Source organism: Engystomops pustulosus, chromosome 7 (genome assembly GCF_040894005.1).
Source record: "Engystomops pustulosus chromosome 7, aEngPut4.maternal, whole genome shotgun sequence".
NCBI lineage: Eukaryota > Metazoa > Chordata > Amphibia > Anura > Leptodactylidae > Engystomops > Engystomops pustulosus.
In genome coordinates this window covers 84,631,455-84,654,532 of record NC_092417.1, presented here as the reverse complement: position 1 = coordinate 84,654,532, position 23,078 = coordinate 84,631,455, and the positions used below count along the sequence as shown (strand labels likewise).

At 43.7% G+C, this 23,078-nt stretch overlaps 1 protein-coding gene across 1 annotated transcript in view; it reads left to right on the top strand.

The window, feature by feature from the left end:
- Positions 1 to 23,078, top strand: part of LONP2 (lon peptidase 2, peroxisomal) — a 73,614-nt gene extending 50,536 nt beyond the window's left edge. The window contains exons 12-15 of the mRNA XM_072117161.1: positions 13,202 to 13,344; positions 16,425 to 16,632; positions 18,609 to 18,799; positions 20,884 to 23,078. Coding sequence (XP_071973262.1) covers positions 13,202 to 13,344; positions 16,425 to 16,632; positions 18,609 to 18,799; positions 20,884 to 21,105 — 764 coding nt within the window. The 3' untranslated portion in view covers positions 21,106 to 23,078. The remainder of the gene's footprint in view (positions 1 to 13,201; positions 13,345 to 16,424; positions 16,633 to 18,608; positions 18,800 to 20,883) is intronic.

The following is a 23,078-nucleotide window of genomic DNA, read 5'->3' as shown; positions in this document are numbered from 1 at the left end:
TTATTTCATGGGCACAGCTCCTTAACCGGCTCTTGGCTGCATTCTTCTTCACATTGCTCACATCTCTGGCTTATGGACCTGGCATGCTGTAACTTTGAAAGGTGACAACGGCATGCAGCATCTTATATGGCTACCAGCACCTGCTAAATAAATGTTCTATCTGAAATTAGAGCACTATGTCAGAGGTTACTATGTCTAGTTTATTGTATGGCCCTGCATGCTTTGACGACTAGCATAGCCAGTGTTATAACCTTTCCTTAGTCCAACCAATAATGCTTTATAACTCTGCTTAGGACAGAACTATGACCAGTTCCAAGTGGAAGTTTATTGATCGGGGACTGAGAAGAACCCTGATGTCTGCTCTAAATAGAATATGATCCTACGCACAGTGAAGTGGTATTTAGTTCCCTTCAGGATTTCAAGAGATAGATGTGCTGATCTTCTCAAGTGAATTGGCTTGTGTCCTCTCATGATCGTGAAGACAAGGCTGCAGGTTGCAGTGGATAGATGCCATTGTAAATTGAAGGAAAAGCTATTACAGAAAGTAATAATTCTCATCTTGGTGGCAACAAAGTATTTCAAAATAGTGAAGTGTTTTCGAGTTTGGGCTGTGGTTTCACAGACAAAATTACATGGTTGAGGGGGAAAAAAGGTCTCCTTGTAGCAGAGTATGAGTGTGCATATCTTTTATAATTTTGGATGTTGTTAGGTTATCAGTAATTCTTGCCTGGCTGGTGTGTGTCTGTAAAATCTTACCAGAGAATGTCCACAGATGAGAGATTAATGACTGGGCAATCTAATGTTTCCATTATGGCTGCCAGCCTTCTGGTGGGGCTGGACATGTCACAATAAATATTCTGCAAACTGACCACTATCAGTTCTCCAACATCAGCAGCGCTGTGCAGTATTACTTCCCTGTTTAAAATTCCTAAACCTCTAAATTACATGGCCAACAAGTTAGGTACCCAGGGCTATGTATTGAGCATGAATCTGGTCACCCAGCTGTGGCCCAGGTACATTCTCCCTAGAAATGAGTAGTGTGACTTGTCTTACATTTGTCGCAGATTTTGAGCTTTCACCAGGCTCCTAAAATAGTTTGGGAGTCATCGCTCACCACTATTTCCCTCCTGGTTTCCTGGTTGCCCTTTAGTTTACGTCTTCCACGTGCTTTGTCGCCCAAACTATTACAAACTCCTGAATTGTACGAATGAATAGTTATGTTTTATGTATTTTACCTATTAAAATAAGAAATTGCACCCGAGGGTGCGGTCACATGTTGCAGTTAAAACTGCATCGCAATTCATTTTGAGGTGGTTTTAGGAGCAAACTTTTTATTTTAACAAGTGAAAGACATCAAATCAACAGGTGAATGACATTTTGTTGAACCGGTTCAAAATGCAAAAACCAGAACTGAACTAAAATCCAAAGTCCAGTTCCGGTTTTTGACCGGCAGGTTGGATGTTTCAGCAAGCTCACAATGCGAGTTTGAGCCATCAAAGTCGCTTGTGGGCAAGAGGCCTAAGGGTGCGTTCTTATTCCGTTTATTTCATGTGTTTAGCTGCTTTGAATCCATTTTTCTCCATTTCTGGAAGTGTAAGCAGCTGTGAAAATGTAACCGCACCCAGAATGCACTGTGTGGCCCTAAGAGACGTGTCTGTCTTGTTTTGTTGTGATGCACCTTTTGAAACCACCTTTTTGGCTGATATTATAATTGACAGGTTTTTACCTGCCCTCTTTCAGCTGCTCTACCATGTTTTCATTGCTTTGTATGTTGTTGTTGCCTGGTGACGTCGGGAATAACAGGGGCAACCTGCGAGCATCTTGGTGGAGTGCACAATGTCCTTCTCTGCATGTGTAAACATTCACCTGGGGATACACCCTCCATTTACTGCAGGTTGTCACTGACTCCTCGCTTGGCAGCATCAGTCCTGACTCAGTCTAATTGTTTCTTTTGCCTATTGTTTACAATGGGCAGACGCTAAAAATAGGATGTCTGGAGTTCTGCCTTTCAGTTAATTTGCAAGTCTATGTATTCAGATGTGAGAGCAGTATTCAGATGTGAGAGCAGTACACATGTACCGTGAATTTATGCTGGTAATTCTACTGGGCAAACAGTACAACACTGGTAAAGCCAGCAGCCTCCCTTGGAAATGTTGAGGTAATGCAAAAATAATATTGTGTCAACTTTCCCATTTACCAGACACATCTAACAAACCTCTAATTAGTATCCAAGTTTCACGTTGGATATTGAATTGTAGAAACATGATTTCATAACAGAATTCTAGACCTAGAAAACACCATGGCTCACATTTACCACTTTTTAGTGCAAACTGCTTGCACAGGTATTATACGGTCGCACACAACTCATTTGTGTTGGGGCGGCACTATACCCGACGCAATACAAATTTCTGCACTGCACGGGGTGTTCTGGTGCACACAAACACTGCAACACATTTATCATGCAGAGTGACAGAAGTGTGCACCAAAAAGAAAAGTTGGTGCAGTGCAGGGAACACCAGATACTTGATGAACGTGCGCCACAAATCCTGAATCCGGCACATCCTGCACACTGCACTGTTGTATGACAAATGTCCATATTCTTACTTTACGTCTTTCACCGTGCTGCCCAGATGATATACAGTACCTTTTATGCTTTGGGTTGTTGAAATTCTAGAGATTCCCAAATTTATATAACGTTTGTTACATTTTATTTTTAAGTTATTAAAATATATATGTAAATTTGTAAAAATGTATGTGTATGTATCGCCACTGACGTCCTTAACTACCGTATATATATTATATTATATTAGTTCAGTACCCTTTTTGGTACTGTACAAGTTCTTAATTTGTATTAATATTATGCTTTTTTTTTTTTTTTTTCCTCCATTCTGATGTTCACCGTATAGAAAAATAACTTATATATTTTGATTGGACATTTTGGAACTGTAATTACCAAACATGATTCTGATTTGTTTAATGTTCTGTGTATTCTAGGGGAAAGGGGTGATTTTCAGTTTTCTTTAAACCTCCGGTGTCTACACGAATTTATCAGCCTGCACTGGCTGCCTTTAAAACATCTCTTCATTGTTTGTTAAAAGAAATATGCCGATAACGTCCTGATTATGCAGACAGAGATCTTGAAATGCTGACACATTTTTAATTTTCCTGCACCTGTCTGGCCCCCATGTGCCAGATTTACTAGGTCTACTAACACAGTGGGTGCTGGATTTCTTTGTCATCCCAGTGGAGGGTGACACAGCTGTTCATTACTAAGCAGATCTTATCAGTGATGACATTCTATAAAATTTCAGCATTAAAGTGTCTGCTCCTAATCCCAGTGTTATTATAGACCAGATTCGGTGACCCTGCTGTTGCCCCCTGTATCTAGATGAGAAACGTTAAGCAAATTACAAATATTCCCAGGAAACCTCTGAAATGGGTTCCATAACCTAAGACCGATGCAAGAAATGATAAAAGAACCTCAGCCAAAAAATTTTTGAATCCATCCTTGTCAGAGTTCAGGTTAAAAACTGCTCCTCAGAAAATGCCATGATCTGCCACATGATGAAACTTGTATAATAAGTGTTTAACTTATGAAAAACCATTTGACCAATTGCAGACCCCAATAAAACCAAAACACAACAGCCATATTCGAATATCTGTGACACTTTTTCTCTGATGGAAAATAAATGTTAAAATAGATAGGCGGTTGAGTACAAATGGGGACTGATGTCTGTTAAAATGCCACATGATGTATCTGCTTGCAGATTCTTCACCGAAACTACCATTGGTGTACAGGTTCGGAGTCCTTGGCCAAATCCACCAAAGGTGTTAAACCATGAAAAAGTATATACAATTGGTATACATTTTTACTGATTTATTTTAAAATCTTCCACAGGAAGAAGGGAATAAGTTATATATGTCAGCATTGATAGTATGAAGGTTTTTTTGGGTTAGTAATCCTGTACAAAAATCTACTTAAGGCGCTCCTCCTTGTAAAAATATAGATCCTTTTATTTAAAACCTGAAAAAACTAAAAATGGAGGGTAGGTTAAATCGTCACTTTACAGATAACAATAATACGGATACGCGTTTGAATCTGAACTAGATCAGTCATCAGCCCTATCCATGTGGATGCCAAACCGTTTGTTTACTATAGCATTCTACTTTTTCTTACAAGAAACAAGGCCTGGTGAAAACATTTTATTGTTACAGTTTTAGAAGGCAGTGCTAAAAAACTGCTAAAAAATCGCTAGGACTTGAATGGCAAATCTGTTTTTAGATGTGTTTACAAATGTGCTGACAGTTTGCTGAGAGAACATTTTTGGAGGTTACCTCACAGGCGCCTCAGAAATGACACCTTTGATTTCCCCCATGTAATGTGCAATTCTAAATGTCCCATAGACTTCCATACAGTAGGCCTAAGCCTCAGGAGTCCTGGGGGTGCTTTGACCAATGCTGCCTATGGTGTTGGGGTGCTCTGAATGGCATTGTTGTTGTAAGACTCTTATTGTCAGAGAGGTCCCTTTTGAGAGGTGCTGTGACTGATGTTGTGGTTCATGGTGAAGTGATTGGCACTCTGTTGGGGGTGTTACAACTGTTATCTGCAGCAATGATCACGTTTCACTGCTATGAACTGTAACTGGTGATCAACTCTTCAGACATTGTGTGAATTTTATGTTACAGATAATTTTTCCCTTTGTGTTGCCACGATTAATCCCTGTTTTTTTGTATACAGATGCAGTGAATGTGCCTTGTAACTAGAGATGAGCGAACATGCTCGTCCGAGCTTGATGCTCGGTCGAGCATTAGCGTACTCGAAACTGCTCGTTGCTCGGACGAATACTTCGCCCGCTCGAGAAAATGGCAGCTCCCGCCGTTTTGCTTTTTGGCGGCCAGAAACAGAGCCAATCACAAGCCAGGAGACTCTGCACTCCACCCAGCATGACGTGGTACCCTTACACGTCGATAGCAGTGGTTGGCTGGCCAGATCAGGTGACCCTGGGATAGACTAGCCGCTGCCCGCGCTGCTCGGATCATTCTGTGTCTGGATGCCGCTAGGGAGAGAGCTGCTGCTGGTCAGGGAAAGCGTTAGGGTGTTCTATTAGCTTACTGTTAGGCAGGAGTGATTCTCCAAGAACCCAACAGCCCTTCTTAGGGCTACAATAACGTTCTACTTTTTTTTTTTTTATTTGCATCTAGTACCATTTTGTGAGGAATTAGCAGGGGGACTTGCTACCGTTGTGTTTAGCTCTTAGTGGCACACATATCCACCTCAAACACCAAAGTGGGAAAATTTAGTAGGGGTTTGATTTCAATTAGGCACAGTCTGCCATTAACTTTTTTTTTTACGTTTATTTTGTTTAATAACTCAGTGTCATCTCATCTGGCATAGTAGTGTGCTTTGATACTTGGCTAGAAAATAGCCATAGGAGAATCCAAACAGCTTACTTACGCCTACAGTAGCGTTCTATATATTTGATTTCTGGTTGATCTGCTGGTGGCTGTACTTGCTGCAGTGCATGTACTAGCCAATTCTGAGCAATTTGTAGTGAGACTTGCGACCGCTGTGTTCTGCGCTTAGTGACGCACATATCCATAGCAAAGACCGAAGTGGGAAAATTTAGTAGGGGTTGGATTTCAATTAGGCACTAACTCAGTGTCATCTCATCTGGCATAGTAGTGTGCTTTGATACTTGGCTAGAAAATAGCCATAGGAGAATCCAAACAGCTTACTTACGCCTACAGTAGTGTTCTATATATTTGATTTCTGGTTGATCTGCTGGTGGCTGTACTTGCTGCAGTGCATGTACTAGCCAATTCTGAGCAATTTGTAGTGAGACTTGCGACCGCTGTGTTTTGCGCTTAGTGACGCACATATCCATGGCAAAGACCGAAGTGGGAAAATTTAGTAGGGGTTGGATTTCAATTAGGCACAGTCTGCCATTTGTCCTTTTTTATTTTACGTTTATTTTGTTCAGTGTCATCTCATCTGGCATAGTAGTGTGCTTTCATACTTGGCTAGAAAATAGCCATAGCAATAGGATAGCATCGTTTGGTTTTAAAAACTCAAAAACACAAAAAAAAACAAAAAACACAAAAAAAAACAAAAAACACAAAAAAAAGTTAAAAAAAAAATTAAAGTTATAACTCTCATTTTAAAAATGTTTAACCCGAGGGCTAGGGGTAGAGGACGAGGGCGGGGACGTGGGCGTCCAACTACTGCAGGGGTCAGAGGCCGTGGTCCTGGGCGGGGTGAGACACCACCTGCTTATGAGGGAGCAGGGGAACGCCGCAGAGCTACACTCCCTAGGTTCATGTCTGAAGTTACTGGGACTCGTGGTAGAGCACTGTTGAGGCCAGAACAGTGCGAACAGGTGATGTCGTGGATTGCCGACAATGCTTCGAGCAATTTGTCCACCAGTCAGTCTTCCACGCAGTCCACCCATGTCACCGAAATCGCCACTCCTCCAGCTCCTGCACCTCAGCCTCCTCCCCCCCAGTCTGCCCCCTCCCAGGAAAATTTGGCATTTGAACCGGCATACTCTGAGGAACTGTTTTCTGGACCCTTCCCACAGTCACAAACCACTTGTCCGGTTGCTGCTGAGCAATTTTCCGATGCCCAGGTTTTCCACCAGTCACAGTCTGTGGGTGATGATGACCTTCTTGACGTAGTGGAAGTGTGTAAAGAGGTGTCCGACGATGAGGAGACACGGTTGTCAGACAGTGGGGAAGTTGTTGTCAGGGCAGGAAGTCCGAGGGGGGAGCAGACTGAGGGATCGGAGGATGATGAGGTGACAGACCCAAGCTGGGTTGATAGGCCGGGTGAACACAGTGCTTCTGAGACGGAGGAGAGTCCTCGACCAGAACAGGTTGGAAGAGGCAGTGGTGGGGCCAGACGGAGAGGCAGGGCCAGAGCTGGTGCATCAGCGCCAAATGTGTCAACTAGTGAAGCTCCCGTGGTGAGGGCTCTTGCGGCGAGGGCTAGATCTTCAGAAGTCTGGAGGTTCTTTAAGGAAACACCGGATGACCGACGGACTGTGGTGTGCAACATTTGCCAAACCAGGCTCAGCAGGGGTTCCACCACTACTAGCTTAACTACCACCAGTATGCACAGGCATATGAATGCTAAACACCCCACTCAGTGGCAACAAGCCCGTTCACCTCCGGCCGTGCACACCACTGCTCCTTCCCCTGTGTCAGCTGATAGTCAGCCCCCTGCCCAGGACCCTGCCACAAAAACCCCATCGTCGCCTCCACGATCCTCCACAGCATCCACCAGCGTTCAGCTCTCCATACCCCAGACGCTGGAGCGGAAACGCAAATATAGTGCAACCCACCCGCACGCCCAAGCCCTTAATGTGCACATCTCCAGATTGCTTAGCCTGGAGATGCTGCCCTATAGGATAGTAGAGACCGAGGCCTTTCGCAACCTCATGGCGGCGGCCGCCCCTCGGTATTCGGTCCCCAGCCGCCACTACTTTTCCCGATGTGCCGTCCCAGCCCTGCACCAGCATGTGTCAGACAACATCACCCGTGCCCTGACCAACGCCGTTTCTGACAAGGTCCACCTGACCACGGACACGTGGACGAGTGCTGCCGGGCAGGGCCACTATATATCGCTGACGGCACATTGGGTTAACTTGGTGGAGGCTGGGACCGAGTCTGACCCTGGGGCTGGTCATATACTGCCGACGCCGAGGATTGCGGGGCCTACCTCGGTCCAGGTGTTTCAGGCCTACTATGCCTCCTCCTCCCACCCCTCCTCCACCTCCTCCTCCGAACTACCATCCGTGGGCACGGCGCCATCAGTCGGTAGCTCTAGGCACAGCAGCAGTGCCGTCGCTAAGCGACAGCAGGCGGTGCTCAAACTGCTGAGCCTAGGCGACAAAAGGCACACCGCCCAAGAGCTATTACAGGGCATCACGGCGCAGACTGATCTGTGGCTGGCACCGCTGAACCTGAAGCCAGGCATGGTTGTGTGTGACAACGGCCGTAACCTGGTGGCGGCTCTGCAACTCGGCAGACTGACACATGTGCCATGCCTGGCCCATGTGTTAAATCTGATAGTTCAGCGTTTCCTCAAGACATACCCCAATCTGTCTGATTTGCTCACGAAGGTGCGCCGCATCTGTGCGCATTTCAGGAAGTCCAGCCCAGATGCTGCCACTCTTAGGGCAGCGCAGCGCCGCCTCCAACTGCCCGCTCACCGACTGTTGTGCGACGTGCCCACGAGGTGGAATTCAACACTGACCATGTTATCCAGAGTTTACCAGCAGCGCAGAGCGATTGTAGACTGCCAGATGTCAACTTCCACCAGAAGTGGTAGTCAGGTCAGTCAGCTTCCTCAAGTCTACAATGAGGAGTGGACGTGGATGTCTGATATCTGTCAGGTGCTGAGTAACTTTGAGGAGTCAACACAGATGGTCAGTGGCGATGCCGCCATCATCAGCCTCACCATCCCGCTGCTTGGCCTGTTGAAAAACTCTCTGATCAGCATGAAGTCGGAAGCTTTGCGCTCGTCACAAGAGACGGGGGAAGAAGATTCCCTTGTTGATAGCCAAAGCACCCTCAGGTCTGTTTCTCAGCGCATATCGGAGGAGGTGGAGGTGGAGGAGGATGAGGAGGAAGAGGAGGAGAATGTTGGCGAGACACAAGAGGGGACCATTGTTGAGTCCTTCACTGTTCAGCGTGTATGGGCAGAAGAAGAGGAGTTGGAGGAGTTGGAGGAGGATGAAATGGACAGTCAGGCCAGTGAGGGGAGTGAATTCTTACGCGTTGGTACTCTGGCGCATATGGCAGATTTCATGCTAGGCTGCCTATCCCGTGACCCTCGCGTTCAAAGAATTTATTCCAGCACCGATTACTGGGTGTTCACTCTCCTGGACCCACGGTACAAGCAAAATCTTTCCACTCTCATCCCTGGAGAGGAAAGGAGTGTGAGAATGCATGAATACCAGCAGGCCCTGGTGCACAAGCTGAAACAGTATTTCCCTTCTGACAGCGCTAGCGGCAGAGTGCGTAGTTCTGCGGGACAAGTAGCGAGGGAGAGTAGGCGAGCAGGCAGCTTGTCCAGCACTGGCAAGGGTACGCTTTACAAGGCTTTTGCCAGCTTTATGTCACCCCAGCAAGACACTGTCACCTGTCCCCAGTCTCGGCAGAGTAGGGCTGATCTTTACAGAAAGATGGTGAGGGAGTACGTAGCTGACCATACCATCGTCCTAAATGATCACACAGCTCCCTACAACTACTGGGTTTCAAAGCTGGACATGTGGCACGAACTGGCGCTGTACGCCTTGGAGGTTCTTGCCTGCCCTGCCGCTAGCGTCTTGTCCGAGCGGGTTTTCTGTGCAGCTGGTGGCATCATCACAGATAAGCGTACACGCCTGTCGACTGACAGCGCTGACAGGCTGACGCTTATTAAAATGAATAAAGGCTGGATTTCTCAGAATTTCCAATCTCCACCAGGTGAAGGAAGCTCAACCTGAATAATTGATCCACTCCTCCTCCTCCTCATTTTCCTCCTTCTCCTCCTCTTTGTACAGTAAAGCAGAGGAAACTGGCTATTTTTTGACAGGGCCCACTGGCTCTTGCTATAGTACTTTATGCATTTAATTTTTCTGGAGGGCCACCTACCCGGTCCTCTGTTTGAAACAATTTTTGTGAGTGCCACATACAGGCACTCAATCTATTCCATTTTTCTGGAGGGCCACCTACCCGGTCCTCTGTTTTAAAAAATTTTTGGGACTGCCACATACAGGCACTCAATCTATTCCATTTTTCTGGAGGGACACCTACCTGCTCCTCTGGTTTGAAAACTTTTTGGGACTGCCACATACAGGCACTCAATCTATTCCATTTTACTGGAGGGCCACCTACCTGCTCCTCTGGTTTGAAACATTTTTGGGACTGCCACATACAGGCACTCAATCTATTCCATTTTTCTGGAGGGCCACCTACCTGCTCCTCTGGTTTGAAAACTTTTTGGGACTGCCACATACAGGCACTATCCAAATTAAATTGTCTCCATAGCAGCCTCCACACGTTGTCTCCATTGCTACCTCCAAAAGTCGTCCATATAGCTGCCTCCATACATCCTCCCCTTATCAAACGAGGTGTGTCAGGCAGAAATTTGGGTTGTTTTCATGGATTCCACATCAAAGTTGTTAACTTTGTCGCCACCCTGCTGTGTTATCCACAAAATATACTGGCAAACTTTTATGATTAACCGATATTATTTCAGCGCTTCTTGCGCATCTGTTTACATTCCCCTCACCCGCCATATCCCAAACTTATAAGAACGCTACTACACTTGATCTTATACAAAAGGTTCTTAGAAGTGCTGTTTGGGGAGTAGCCTAGAGACAGGGGCTTGGATTGGCGAAAGCTCGCCTGGCTGCAGAGCGCCAGCTCCATCCCAAGATCCAACTAACATAGTTTTAACTGCAGCACCTTTAATCTACTACTAGTTCACTGCCTCCATAACAATAATAATAATAATCTTTATTTATATAGCGTCATCATATTCTGTAGCGCTTTACAAATCATAGGAAACAAATACAAATGTAATGTAACAGAGCACAACATTTGTATGGAACAACAGGAGTGAGGTCCCTGCTCGCCAGAGCTTACGGTTTATGAAGATGATGGGGTAACACGAGGTAAAAGAATATTTAATGGTCAAGCCATTCTTCTTAGGGAATAGAACAAAATATAATAAATGGAATTGCTGTCGCTTGAACCACTCAGCCGTCATCTTATATACCAGGTCCAGGGTGAATGGGACTGCAGAGAAGTCTGGTGCCTGTTGGTTGCTGGATAACAGATGGGAGGACGACACAGGACGGGTTAGTAGAAGAGTTAAAACTTCATGCAGTTAATGAGTGTTATAGGCTTGCCTAAAGAAATGGGTTTTAAGACCACGTTTGAAACTTTGGAGGTTAGGTATTAGTCTGATAGTCCGGGGCAGAGCATTCCATAGAATTGGTGCAGCTCTAGAGAAGTCTTGGAGACGCGAGTGGGAGGTCCGCACTAGGGTAGAGGTTAATCTAAGATCACTGGCGGATCTAAGAGCACGGGTTGGGCGATAGACTGAGATAAGAGAGGAGAGGTAGGGGGGTGCAGCATTATACAGAGCTTTATGGATGAGGGTTATTATTATTTTAAACTGTATTCGAAAGGAGACTGGCAGCCAGTGCAGCGACTGGCATGAACTGTAAGCATACATGGTCCCCTTATCAAACGAGCTGTGTCAGGCAGAATTTTGGGTTGTTTTCATGGCTTCCACAACAAACTTGTTAACTTTGTCGCCACCCTGCTGTGTAATCCACAAAAAATACTGGCAAACTTTTATCATGTACCGATATTATTTGAGCGCTTCTTGCTCACCTCCTTTGGTTCCTCTCTGCCACCCATTGGTTTGAAGCCTGAGTCCATTTAGGGTATGTCGCCATGACACTCTCTAGCCTGCTGCCGCTGCCTCTGCATGCCGTCCCCTATAGTGTCAGGGTCAATTATTGGATGTTTTAGATGCTATCTAGCTTCATTCTGTCACTCTGTCATGGCCATGCTGTTGCCCATAATTTTGGCATAATGTTGCGATTATGCAGCCTCAGAGGCATCCATGCATGCTGCCCCTGCTGTTTCCTGTCCATTTCCGTGGTGTTTCCATCCTTTTCTGAGGTTCCCAGGTGTTTGGCCAAGCTTCCCTGTGCAGAGCCTTGGTCCCCTTGAAAAATGCTCGAGTCTCCCATTGACTTCAATGGGGTTCGTTATTCGAGACGAGCACTCGAGCATCGGGAAAAGTTCGTCTCGAATAACGAGTACCCGAGCATTTTAGTGTTCGCTCATCTCTACTTGTAACCCATCCCTTGAGTATAGCAATCGATCTGGTAGAGACAATGACTTGGGTTCAAAGGTCATGACCATCCTCCAGTAAATTTGCTTCACAATTTCCCCAGTTTTTTTGTTTGTTTCTTTTGTAGTTAAACCTCTTGTAGACTGTACATACGTAAGATTAAACCAGGTACATCATAAGATACTAACTCTTTGAAGTACAGGCGGACACCCGACTTACAGACAACCCATAGTTACAGACAGACCCCTCTGACCTCTGGTGAAGCTTTCTGAATGCTTTACTATAGTCCCAATGATCAGCTGCAAGTTGTCTGTAATGAAGCTTTACTGATAATCCTTGGTCCCACTACAGCAAAAAATGTTTAAACACCAATTGTCACTGGGGCCCAAATTTTTTTTTTGTCTGTATCTACAATCATAAAATATACAGTTTCGACTTGCATACATACAAATTCAACGTAAGAACAAACCTCCGGACCCTATCTTGTACGTAACCCGGGGACTGCCTGTAAACTGGTAGGACTTGGTAAATTTGTAGACGATTGTATATACACGGGGGAATTGATACCTACCGTGCATGATGAATGCCACGCTCTCCCTTGTCTTGGAAGATATAACAAGAGGTATAGGCCGCCTTGTGTATCGGTTGCGGCCGTGCCAAAGGGGAAAACTATCCCAGGCTGCGCCTCTCTGCCCCACATGTTGTGGAGGTGGCATAGGTGCAAAAATCATAATTTATTGCAGCGCGCAAGAAATTGAAATGACTTCATCACTTCTTCACCATAAATGTCACCCACAATTTTATTAACGGACAATGGCAGGTGAAAAAAATATAATATAATTATGTGTATATATAATCGCCCTGGTCTAATGTCCATGGAGCTCTTCTGTAATCCTAAAAGACTGTACTTTTGTTTGCCTGATGACTTTGCATACTGTCCACTTTACTTTGAGATGTTTACAGTCTACTAGACACCTGTATTACCGGTTTAATGCACTTTCACCAGATCACCAGAATTTAATAGCGCTGTACACGCTTACGTTGTGTAAACTGCGGACCCTGGTTCACATTACAATAATTTTAAGCATATCCTTATTCTGGATCGGAATTACATAAGCCATAATCAGACCTGCATCCTTTTTTTAATCCACAGTGGTTTATGGAAGGTTTCAAGAAAGTCATTTGTCCAAAAGTCTATAACCAGGAAACTCCTGTTAGTAAGATAATGATCTGCATCCACCACCACTCTGAAATAGAGATGTTTGCTTGGGATCAGAGAAATCTCCAATTAGGGTAGTTGTCATTATCTTCTTAAAATCCCTTGTTATTATTATTTTTTGTTAGAACGCAAGGCACATCCGACTGAAGATTCCAGAGCCCAGGACGTCAGTGGCCCAGCAGACCTGTCCCTGCCTCCTGAGATGCCAATACTGATTGATCATCTTGCCTTAAAGGACATCCTCGGAGCTCATATGTATGAAATTGAGGTAACTCAATTCTCAAAGGAGACTCAGGCCGGCCAAATACACTTTTGCAGCACCCTAAAGAAGTAATATTATTGTATTTTTATTATTGTTATTATGATTATTTTTATTAGTATTGTGTATTAATGTGTTGGCCTTTAGGTCAGTGCAGAGTAGACCTAGACGGTTCTCATACTGTACCAGGTTAAACATAGAGGTAGACATTATGAAAGAACAATTAAAGAGAACCAGTCACCAGAAGGCTAAATTTCAGTGGTGACAAATTCCAACAGGCACTGCATAGTACACTCCATACATGTTATTATAATCATACCTTAGTTACCATCCGATCGTGCACTACGTGCTGGTAAAGTTTACCTGGCTCCCTGCCAACAGGTCCTGTTCATGTCCCGGGGATACCTAATAGCAATATTCCTTGGGTAATTAGAATACAGGCTCCGCTCTGCTCCCTGCTCGTCAATATTGAATTCTTCCTCTTTCCACATTCACCCTGTGCCCAACCCTCCGTATCTGACGTCTGATCACCACACAGGAAACCCTGTGCCTGTGCAGTAAGCCGTACACCCCGTCACAAACGGAAGGCAAACAAGGTATAATTGTAACCTGAATGGAATGTTCTTAGCGGTGCCTATTGGGATCTATCACCACTGAAATGTAGCCTACTGGTGACAGGTTCCCTTTAATTTGGCAATCGATATAGGGTTTATCAGGATCTTGTACCTTCAGAAAAAGGAGAATTCAAGAGATTGTTTAGTATTGTGTATCGACCAGGAGCGTACCTCGGTTGCATGTTCGGCAATCATGATCTATTGTGAGTCAGGGGTTTATACCTGTTTGAATTGTTGGTATGATGGGCATTGGTGGAGGGCTGCCATTTCTCTAAAAGAAAGCAAAATTCAGGAGCTGCAGCAGCATATGCCATATAACTGTATGTTTTCATTATGGTTCAACATCAAGCTGTATTAACCGTTGTATCAAAGTACAAATTATGAAGAAGCAATATGTCTTGCAACAGTCAAGCACGTGTGTACATTTAAAATGATCGAGTATGTACATTTAGAGTGTTGTACATCACATTTGTAGCAATAGGTAAATTACTAACTATAACAACAACAACAAATCAACTTATAAAGGGTAAATGAGAAACATGGAAGTTGTTAAGAGAAGACAGAATACAATAGGGTAATAGGGTTGGGAAAGGAATAGGGAGGGATGAGGAGTGAATAGTTAGAGTATATCTCACTTCACTTCCACACTCAAGGTACATGTAGGTCACCGCCAGCGGCCAACCATTCACGTAGGGCGGGTGTGGACCGGTGATTTATCCAGGAAGACCATGTGTTATAAAATTGGTCGTACTTGCCCTCACCACTGTATGTTTTCATTATAATGTGTTCCTTTCATGCACCACTAGATCTACCACTAGGATCAAGAATTATAAACCAAGCACACTTACGTGCTGGTGTCCCCCCACTGTCTGGATTCTCTCTTCTTTCAGCTTCTTATGCCTTTGTTTTTACGAAAAAAGGCTTTACAAATTATGCAAATGAGCCTGATGGGCTCCAGGTTCAATTCATCTATATGAAGCCTGGAGCCACACAGATACATTTGCATAATTTTAAAGCCTCTTTTCTATAAAAACCAGGGCATACGAAGCTTAAAGAGGATTCTGCCAGAAAGGACACAGAGCAGCAGGTAAGTGTGCTTGGTAGACAAAAGCAGAAGCAATAGCCAGGGTATGATGGGTTCTATAAGGACAGTAAGAGAGGGACAGGAGATCTCCATCCCTTATTTATCGCTGTTGAAAATTTGTTCTGAGATACTGAATGTAGAACAGTCTGCTGAACAGGATGTGCTGCAAGGGAAGGATTTGCTGTTATGTTGCTGGGGATGGCAGATCTTCCTGCTCACTGCAGACAAAGCACTGCTATTTTGGGTCCCGGGAACATTATACTTTGAAAAGGCAATCAGTGCAGGACAATTAACCACATGGTGACACCAGCAGACAGTCCGCATCTCCTCATCTTCTATGAAACTGCATTCACATGTGCCGTTTACATTGCGTTTTGAAACTCAATACAATATTTGAGAAGAGGAAATTTGCCTAATTACATTGTATTTTGTAAATGCAAATGTGAACAGCAATGTTAAAGGGAACCTGTCATCAGGAGCCCCTTTTATGGCTCTCCAATGTCCCGAAAGAGCATAGTTTGCACATTGCCAAAGTGTTTTTCTATAACAAAACTGACCTTTTCCAATAAAAAGAAAAGTTCGATGAAAGTTTGCTCTGCAGAAAGTAAGGTAATGTCCCATGGGAGTGGCCAGTGAGAAGCGGTCCACCCACCCTCAGGAAACGGCTCCGTAATGTGTCCATTTCAAATAGCAGGGATAAGGGTGGGAACCACTTCACACTGGCCACTCCCATGGGACACTACCTTTCTTTCTGTAGAGCAAACTTTGACCTTTTCTGATAAATAGAAAAGTTAGATCAGTTTTATTATAAAATCACTTTTGGCAAGGTGTACACTATTCTCTAGGGGGACATGAGAGAGCTATAAAAAGGACTCCAGATTACAGGTTCCCTGTAACGCACCATGATAGCTCTCCATTAACATAATATTTACATCACAGTGACGTTTGAACTGTGTTAACATAGTGTTAATAATTAACATTTTGAAAACACAAATGTTAACAGCAATGTCATTGGGCAAATATCCTCTCCTCTGCTCAGCTTTCATAACGCAATGTAAATTGCAGATGTGAACGCAGCCTGAGGGTGCGGTCACACATTGCAGCTAAAACTGCATCGCAATTAGTTTTGAGGCGTTTTTAGGTGCGGCTTTGACAATTTCACAGGTGAAATACATGAACTGAACGGGTGAATTTGATTTTGAAAGAGAAAGCTGTTCAACAAAAGTCATTCACCTGTTGATTTGATGTCTTTAACTTGTTAAAATAAGTAATACCACCTAAAACCAACCCAAAACTAATTGCGATGCAGTTTTAACTGCAACGTGTGACCACACCCTCAGGATTCAGTGGCTGGCTTATAGACTTCCTTAATTTCTTCTGTATGTTTGCAGGTATTTGAGCGACTAAATCAGCCTGGTGTAGCCATTGGATTGGCCTGGACCCCGCTCGGAGGGGAGATAATGTTTGTGGAAGCCAGTCGTATGGATGGGGAAGGGCAGTTAACACTGACCGGTCAGCTAGGAGATGTCATGAAAGAATCGGCACACTTGGCAATCAGCTGGCTACGCAGCAATGCAAAGAAATATAATTTGACAAATGGTAAGATATTGTACGGGACAGTTCTGTTATGTTCTAGGAGGTTTATTATTGTGTCATACTAAAATATGGCATCAATAGGACTAAGTATTCTGGAGTATTGGAAAAATAAAGAACGTTGAGGAAGACTGACACCAAAACATAATGTTGTTACACTATTGGGGTCATTTATCTTAAAAGTTGCAAAAATAAGAAAAAAGGGAAAATTCTAAGGGCCGATTTGATACATTTGTGCCCAGATTTGTGACTTTTCCACTGGCCTAGCAAAACTAGCCGCGCAAGAATTTTTTCACTTGATGTGAACGTATGAAAAAGTCACAATTTTGGAGCAAATTGAAGTTAAAGAGCCGCAAATAAACTCCAGTCATGACATATGTAGGACGAACTTTAAAAGAAGTTGAACAAGACTTGACGAGACTTTTGTGCTTGATATATCAACCTTCAAGATAAATCAAACCAGTCCATAGTTAGGACATTTGTGTATGTTTTTTCTAAGGATAAATGACCCCCTATATGTCACTATGACTTAAAGCTCACATAAAGCCTAAAGTTTACTGTCCAAACATAGGAACATAATGCAAAAATTATGAACAATTGGTGTATGACCACATGGTTTGGAAGCTGTTGGACACAACTATGAAACAATGTTATATTCACTATGCATATTAGTCGGTGGAAGGGCAATTTGTGGTCTGAAGCACTATCCTTTCAACTATATTTCCATCCATTTTACTAACCAGCCTAAAAAGCAGAAGTAACTTAAAGGGCACCTACCACCACGAATCTACCTATAAAGGTAGATCGGGTGGTAGGTGGATGTATGGGACGTGAGGATAGCCCTTTTTAGAGCTAATCCTCACGTCCCCGCTAGCGTAGCATAAACTTTATTGCCCTAATATGTAAATTTAATTAAGCGGCTACTGGGGCGTGGAGTAGCCGGACACGAGGCTACACGGCGCGGCTACTCCACGCCCCAGTAGCCGCTTTCCCCGCCTACCCTGTGATCTTCGGCGCGCAGCTCCTGGCAGCTGGGCGCCCTCGTCCGAGAAGCCAGAGTTCTGCGCATGCGCAGTAACTCCGGCCTTGTTCCCGAGATCGCGCATCCTCGGGCCTGCGCTCGGAGCCCGAGGATGCGCGATCTCGGGAACGAGGCCGGAGTTACTGCGCATGCGCAGAACTCCGGCTTCTCGGACGAGGGCGCAGCTGCCAGGAGCTGCGCGCCGAAGATCACAGGGTAGGCGGGGAAAGCGGCTACTGGGGCGTGGAGTAGCCGCGCCGTGTAGCCTCGTGTCCGGCTACTCCACGCCCCAGTAGCCGCTTAATTAAATTTACATATTAGGGCAATAAAGTTTATGCTACGCTAGCGGGGACGTGAGGATTAGTTCTAAAAAGGGCTATCCTCACGTCCCATACATCCACCTACCACCCGATCTACCTTTATAGGTAGATTCGTGGTGGTAGGTTCCCTTTAAGTTTTGCCAGAATCTTGACCACAACTTGGTGATTTCTTTTGTTCACATTTGTTACAGATGATCATTTGTTATTACATAAATTTGCTTTAAATCACAGTTATGAATCCCGGTGATATTTCTGTGTTGGTTTTATTTGGATTTCCATAGATCTGGAAATAACACACAAGTTATACCACAGGAAAGAACACATGACACAAATGTCACCAGCCTTTTTTTTAATTTGGGTTACATTTGATACAGTAGAGGGAGCTGTGAGCGGGATTCAGAACTGTGGTTTTAAGCAAATTTATGTAATACAAATGTTACAAATCTGTAACAAATGAGAAAAAAAAAAGGAATCACCAAGTTGTGGTCCAGATTCTGCCAAAACTCTTCCCTTCCCTGACAACAGTTGTTGTACATGAAGCTGCAGCACACCAATGTCATAAGCCACCGGACTGCTATTGGCTGCAAGGCAGGGTGAGGCCTGTTACAAGATGTTACTCAGCCTCCTCTTCTTTATTCCAGCATTGGGCAGCTTTGATCTTCTTGACAGCACAGACATTCATCTGCACTTCCCAGCTGGAGCCGTCACAAAGGATGGCCCGTCTGCAGGAGTTGCCATAGTAACCTGCCTGGCTTCGCTTTTCAGTGGTCGGCTTGTGTGCTCCGACGTCGCCATGACCGGAGAGATCACCCTGAGAGGCCTGGTGCTTCCTGTAAGTAGTCCAATAGTCCTAGCAACCAGCTGCTCTTCCTCCATGGTTTATGGGTCTTTAGTATAAGCATTATGTATTGCCTCAACAGTTAATGGTTTTAGTTGACCAATCCATAGAAAAGATCCTTTATATGAGAAAAGTGAGTAGAACAGATGTCAGACAGTCACCAATTTAATATTGAGGATCTGTGAGATGGAAAGGTTAATATTTTTAGCCCAGAAAACCATATGTGATATTTTAGCTATACACCATGTTTCAAATTATTATACAAATGATATTTAGCTCTGATTTTCCTAAATGATTGATGCAAATGAGTCACTATAATAAGTCATCACCCATTGGAGTGTAATTTGATTTTTATTGAACAAACCTCTGAATGATAACTGGATATTCTTCAAAAATTTTAAAAAAAAAACAACCCTTAGATTGCACAGTCCCAAATTATTATGCGTTTCAAAACATTTTGTGTGTTGTAAAGAACTGAGAGCACCAGGAAGTCGCGATCACATTTCAATCCAAAACATCCCAAGGCTGCATGCACACAAACGTAGCGCGGCCAAAGATAGAGCAGGCTCTATTTGTGGCGACGGCTTGGCTTGTTGCGCTCACTGTACTGACCCTGTGCGCCATAACGGTCTATTGGGGGGGGGGGCGCAAGCTTCCCCCCCCCCCCCCCCCCTCGATGGTTGTGTGCATGGGGCCTAACAGGCAAGTTGCATGTATGACCCTTCACAATTCTTACATCAATTGAACTTGAGTTTTTGGAGAGTTTCTGCTTGAATATCCTTTCGTGAGGTCACAATAGCCCCCCAGAGCTGCTGTTCTGATGTGAACTGATCTTTTTCTTGATGGATGGGGTTAGTGGGCCCAGACATACACGAAGACTAATTTTTCAAACAGTCAGTTTACTGATGAGTGTCTTGCAACCCTTTGAAGTTTGGTGGATGGTAATTATGTCCCAACAGGCTGCAACGTCCACAATGAGGTGGTGGAGTCATGTTTTGGGCTGGAATCATGGGGAGAGAGCTGGTAGACCCCTTTAGGGTTCCTGAATGTGTGAAAATGACCACTGAATGACCACTTTCTTCCATGGTACAAAAAGAAAAATCGTGCCTTTCAGAGCAAAACCATCTTCATGCATAACTATGCACCATCTCATGCTGTAAAGATACCTCTGTCATTGGCTTCTATGGGTGAAGGAGAGAATCTTATGTGCCCACCAGCTTCCCCTGATCTCAACCCTATAGAAAACCTTTGGAGCATCATCAAGCAAAAGATCTATGAGTAGGGAGGCAGTTCTGTGAGATGACTGTGACATCATACAAAGAAATTCAAGAAGAAACTTTCCAAAAACTTACAAGTACAATGGATGCAAGAATTGTGAAGGTGATATCAAAGAAGGCTCATATGTTACATGTAACTTGGCCTGTTTTGGATTGACCAGTGCAAATTCAACTAATTACCATTTTCAGTTCTATACAACCTATAAATACACAGTTCCAAATTATTAGTCACAGTTTCAAACGCTTGTTCTCTTCAAAAATAAAAAATACTGTTATCAGTGGACAGTTTGTTCAATAAAATTCTGCTCAGGCTCTGTCTTCGGTCTCCTCAGACCCTGGAGCGTTACTTGTGATGTCCAGCGGTCACTGACTACCTGATGCAGGTGGGGTGATCCTGCCCTTACTGGAAGTTCCAGAGCACCACAAGCCTTTTATTTTGGCACCCAGCTTACAGTCCGGCACAACATGTTTCTTGATGTCTTCCTTTTTTTTTTCCCCCCTCTGAATATCCACTGCCACCACTTTGTCCTCCCTCATTTGTCAAAACGGGGAAAGATTTATCAAGTGTCTAAAAGTGAGAGTGTGCAAAGCTAGATCATCTTATGACGCACCACTCTTCTCACAGCAACAGATGCTGATGAATATTCTGTAGGACAAGACTATTTTGTCAAACTTTGCGCATCCTATTGAAATGCTGTGAGTTTTAGCATTTTCCCGTTTTCCGGTAACCATTGTTTGTGTACTTTATAGTTCCAGTTAACTGACTAAGATTCTATGTTTTGATCCTTCTCTTTCATGCAGGTTGGCGGTATTAAAGACAAGGTGCTAGCTGCTCATAGGGCCAAGTTGAAGCGCGTCATTATCCCTCTGAGGAACAAGAAGGATCTGGAAGAGATCCCTCTACATGTGAGACGGGATCTTACTTTTATCTTTGCAGAATCTCTAGAGGATGTTCTGAATGCAGCATTTAACGGTGGATTTCTTCAAAAGAGGGGACAGGAGATAATCAATAGTAAACTATGAAAGACACTTACCATACAGGTTAAAAGCAGGGCACTTTATAGAAGGAGATATATCTATATGATTTGTTTACTGTGCCCAGCACCTATCTGGAAAGGACATTGTGGGGATTGCAATTAGGATTTCCAGATCTCAGGCTCTCGAGTGCAGCTAAGAGGAGCTGAATGCCAGGCATAGTAAATTGCATGTAGCACCAATTGGATAGAATGACAACAATTAATGGTAGAGCATTTAATTTGTTATTTAATAAGCCATTGGAAAATTTAACATTTACAAATCTTTCCATAATACTTAATCTGAGATGAGGAGTGGATCCTTCAGAGAAACAGTGTAGTAGTATGTGTAATTACTATAATTCTACATAGATTTTAAATAAAACAGGTATTTCAAAAGGGGGATGCAGTTTCCTTAACCCCATAGCGCAATAAGACGTACCCTTACGTCTTACTGCGCATGGGGGAGTATGAAGAGGGCTCACAGGCTGAGCCCTCCTCATACTCACCGGGCATTTGCTTCATAATGAAGCAAGCGCCCGTCGCTAACACCCGCGATCGGTGCTTGTACCGATCGCGGGTGTTAACCCTTTGATTGCCGCCGGCATTAAAGAGCCGGCGGCGCATGGGCGCCGCCATCTTGGCTCCGATCGTCACTCCCCGTGACGTCACCGGGGAGCGGCGATCCGTTGCCATGACAGCCTGGGATCACACAAAGATCCCAGACTGTCATGATCGAGGCTATCTATTATAATGTGCGATCTGCACATTATAATAGATGGTATGCAAAATCTGTAGTATGGCAGTATATGGTAGGATCAATCAGACAACCTAGGGTTAAAGTACCCTAGGGAGTCTGTAAAATAGTAAAAAAAATAAATAAAAAAAAGTAAAAAAAAAAAAATTATATTAAAAAAACATAAAAATTCAAATCACCCCCCTTTCCCTAGAACTGATATAAATAAACAGTAAAAATCATAAACACAATAGGTATCGCCGTGTCTGAAAATGCCCGATCTATCAAAATATAATAACAGTTTTTCACTGCGTTAAACCGCGTAGCGGAAAATAGCGCCCGAAGTCGCAAATGGCATTTTTTTGCCATTTTGAAAAATAGAAAAAATTCTATAAAAAGTGATCAAAATGTCGAACAGTCCTAAAAATAGAAGCATTGAAAACGTCATCAGAAGTCGCAAAAAATGACACCACCCACAGCTCCATACACTAAAGTATGAAAAAGTTATTAGCGCAAGAACATGGAAAAATGAAGAATTTTTTTTCTGTACAGGAGGTTTTAATTTTTGTAAATGTATGAAAACATTATAAAACCTATACAAATTTGGTATCCCCGTGATCGTATTGACCCAATGAATGAAATAGATATGTCATTTGGGGTGCACAGTGAAAGCTGCAAAAACCAAGCCCACAAGAAATGGTGCAAATGTGTTTTTTCATCATTTTCACTGCATTTAGAATTTTTTTCCCGCTTCCCAGTACACGGTATGGAATATTTAATACCATCACTACGTAGTGCAATTTGTTACGCAGAAAATAAGCCATCACACAGCTCTGTACATGGAAAAATAAAAAAGTTATAGATTTTTGAAGGTGGGGAGTGAAAAATAAAAACGCAAAAACGAAAAAGGGCCTGGTCCTTAAGGGGTTAATATCCTGTGTGTAGAGCCAAATAGTTACCTATTTACTTACTGTAGTTCTGCTAATGAAAGAATAGAGAACAGTTACCCAAGTAATAAACTACATGTAACACCATTACAGCATTTACACAAGTGTAACAAATGTGCATCCACACCTAGTCCTTTAAAAAGTCAGGGGACAACCCTGAAACATATGACAAAACTCTCCCTCCTCCACTCAGAATCAGTTTAAGATGCAAAAAAAAAAAGAAAACTTTACACAGGAGATGTGATGCATTGTAACAGCCTGGACACTTGCAGATTATTCCAATATGTAAAATATTACACA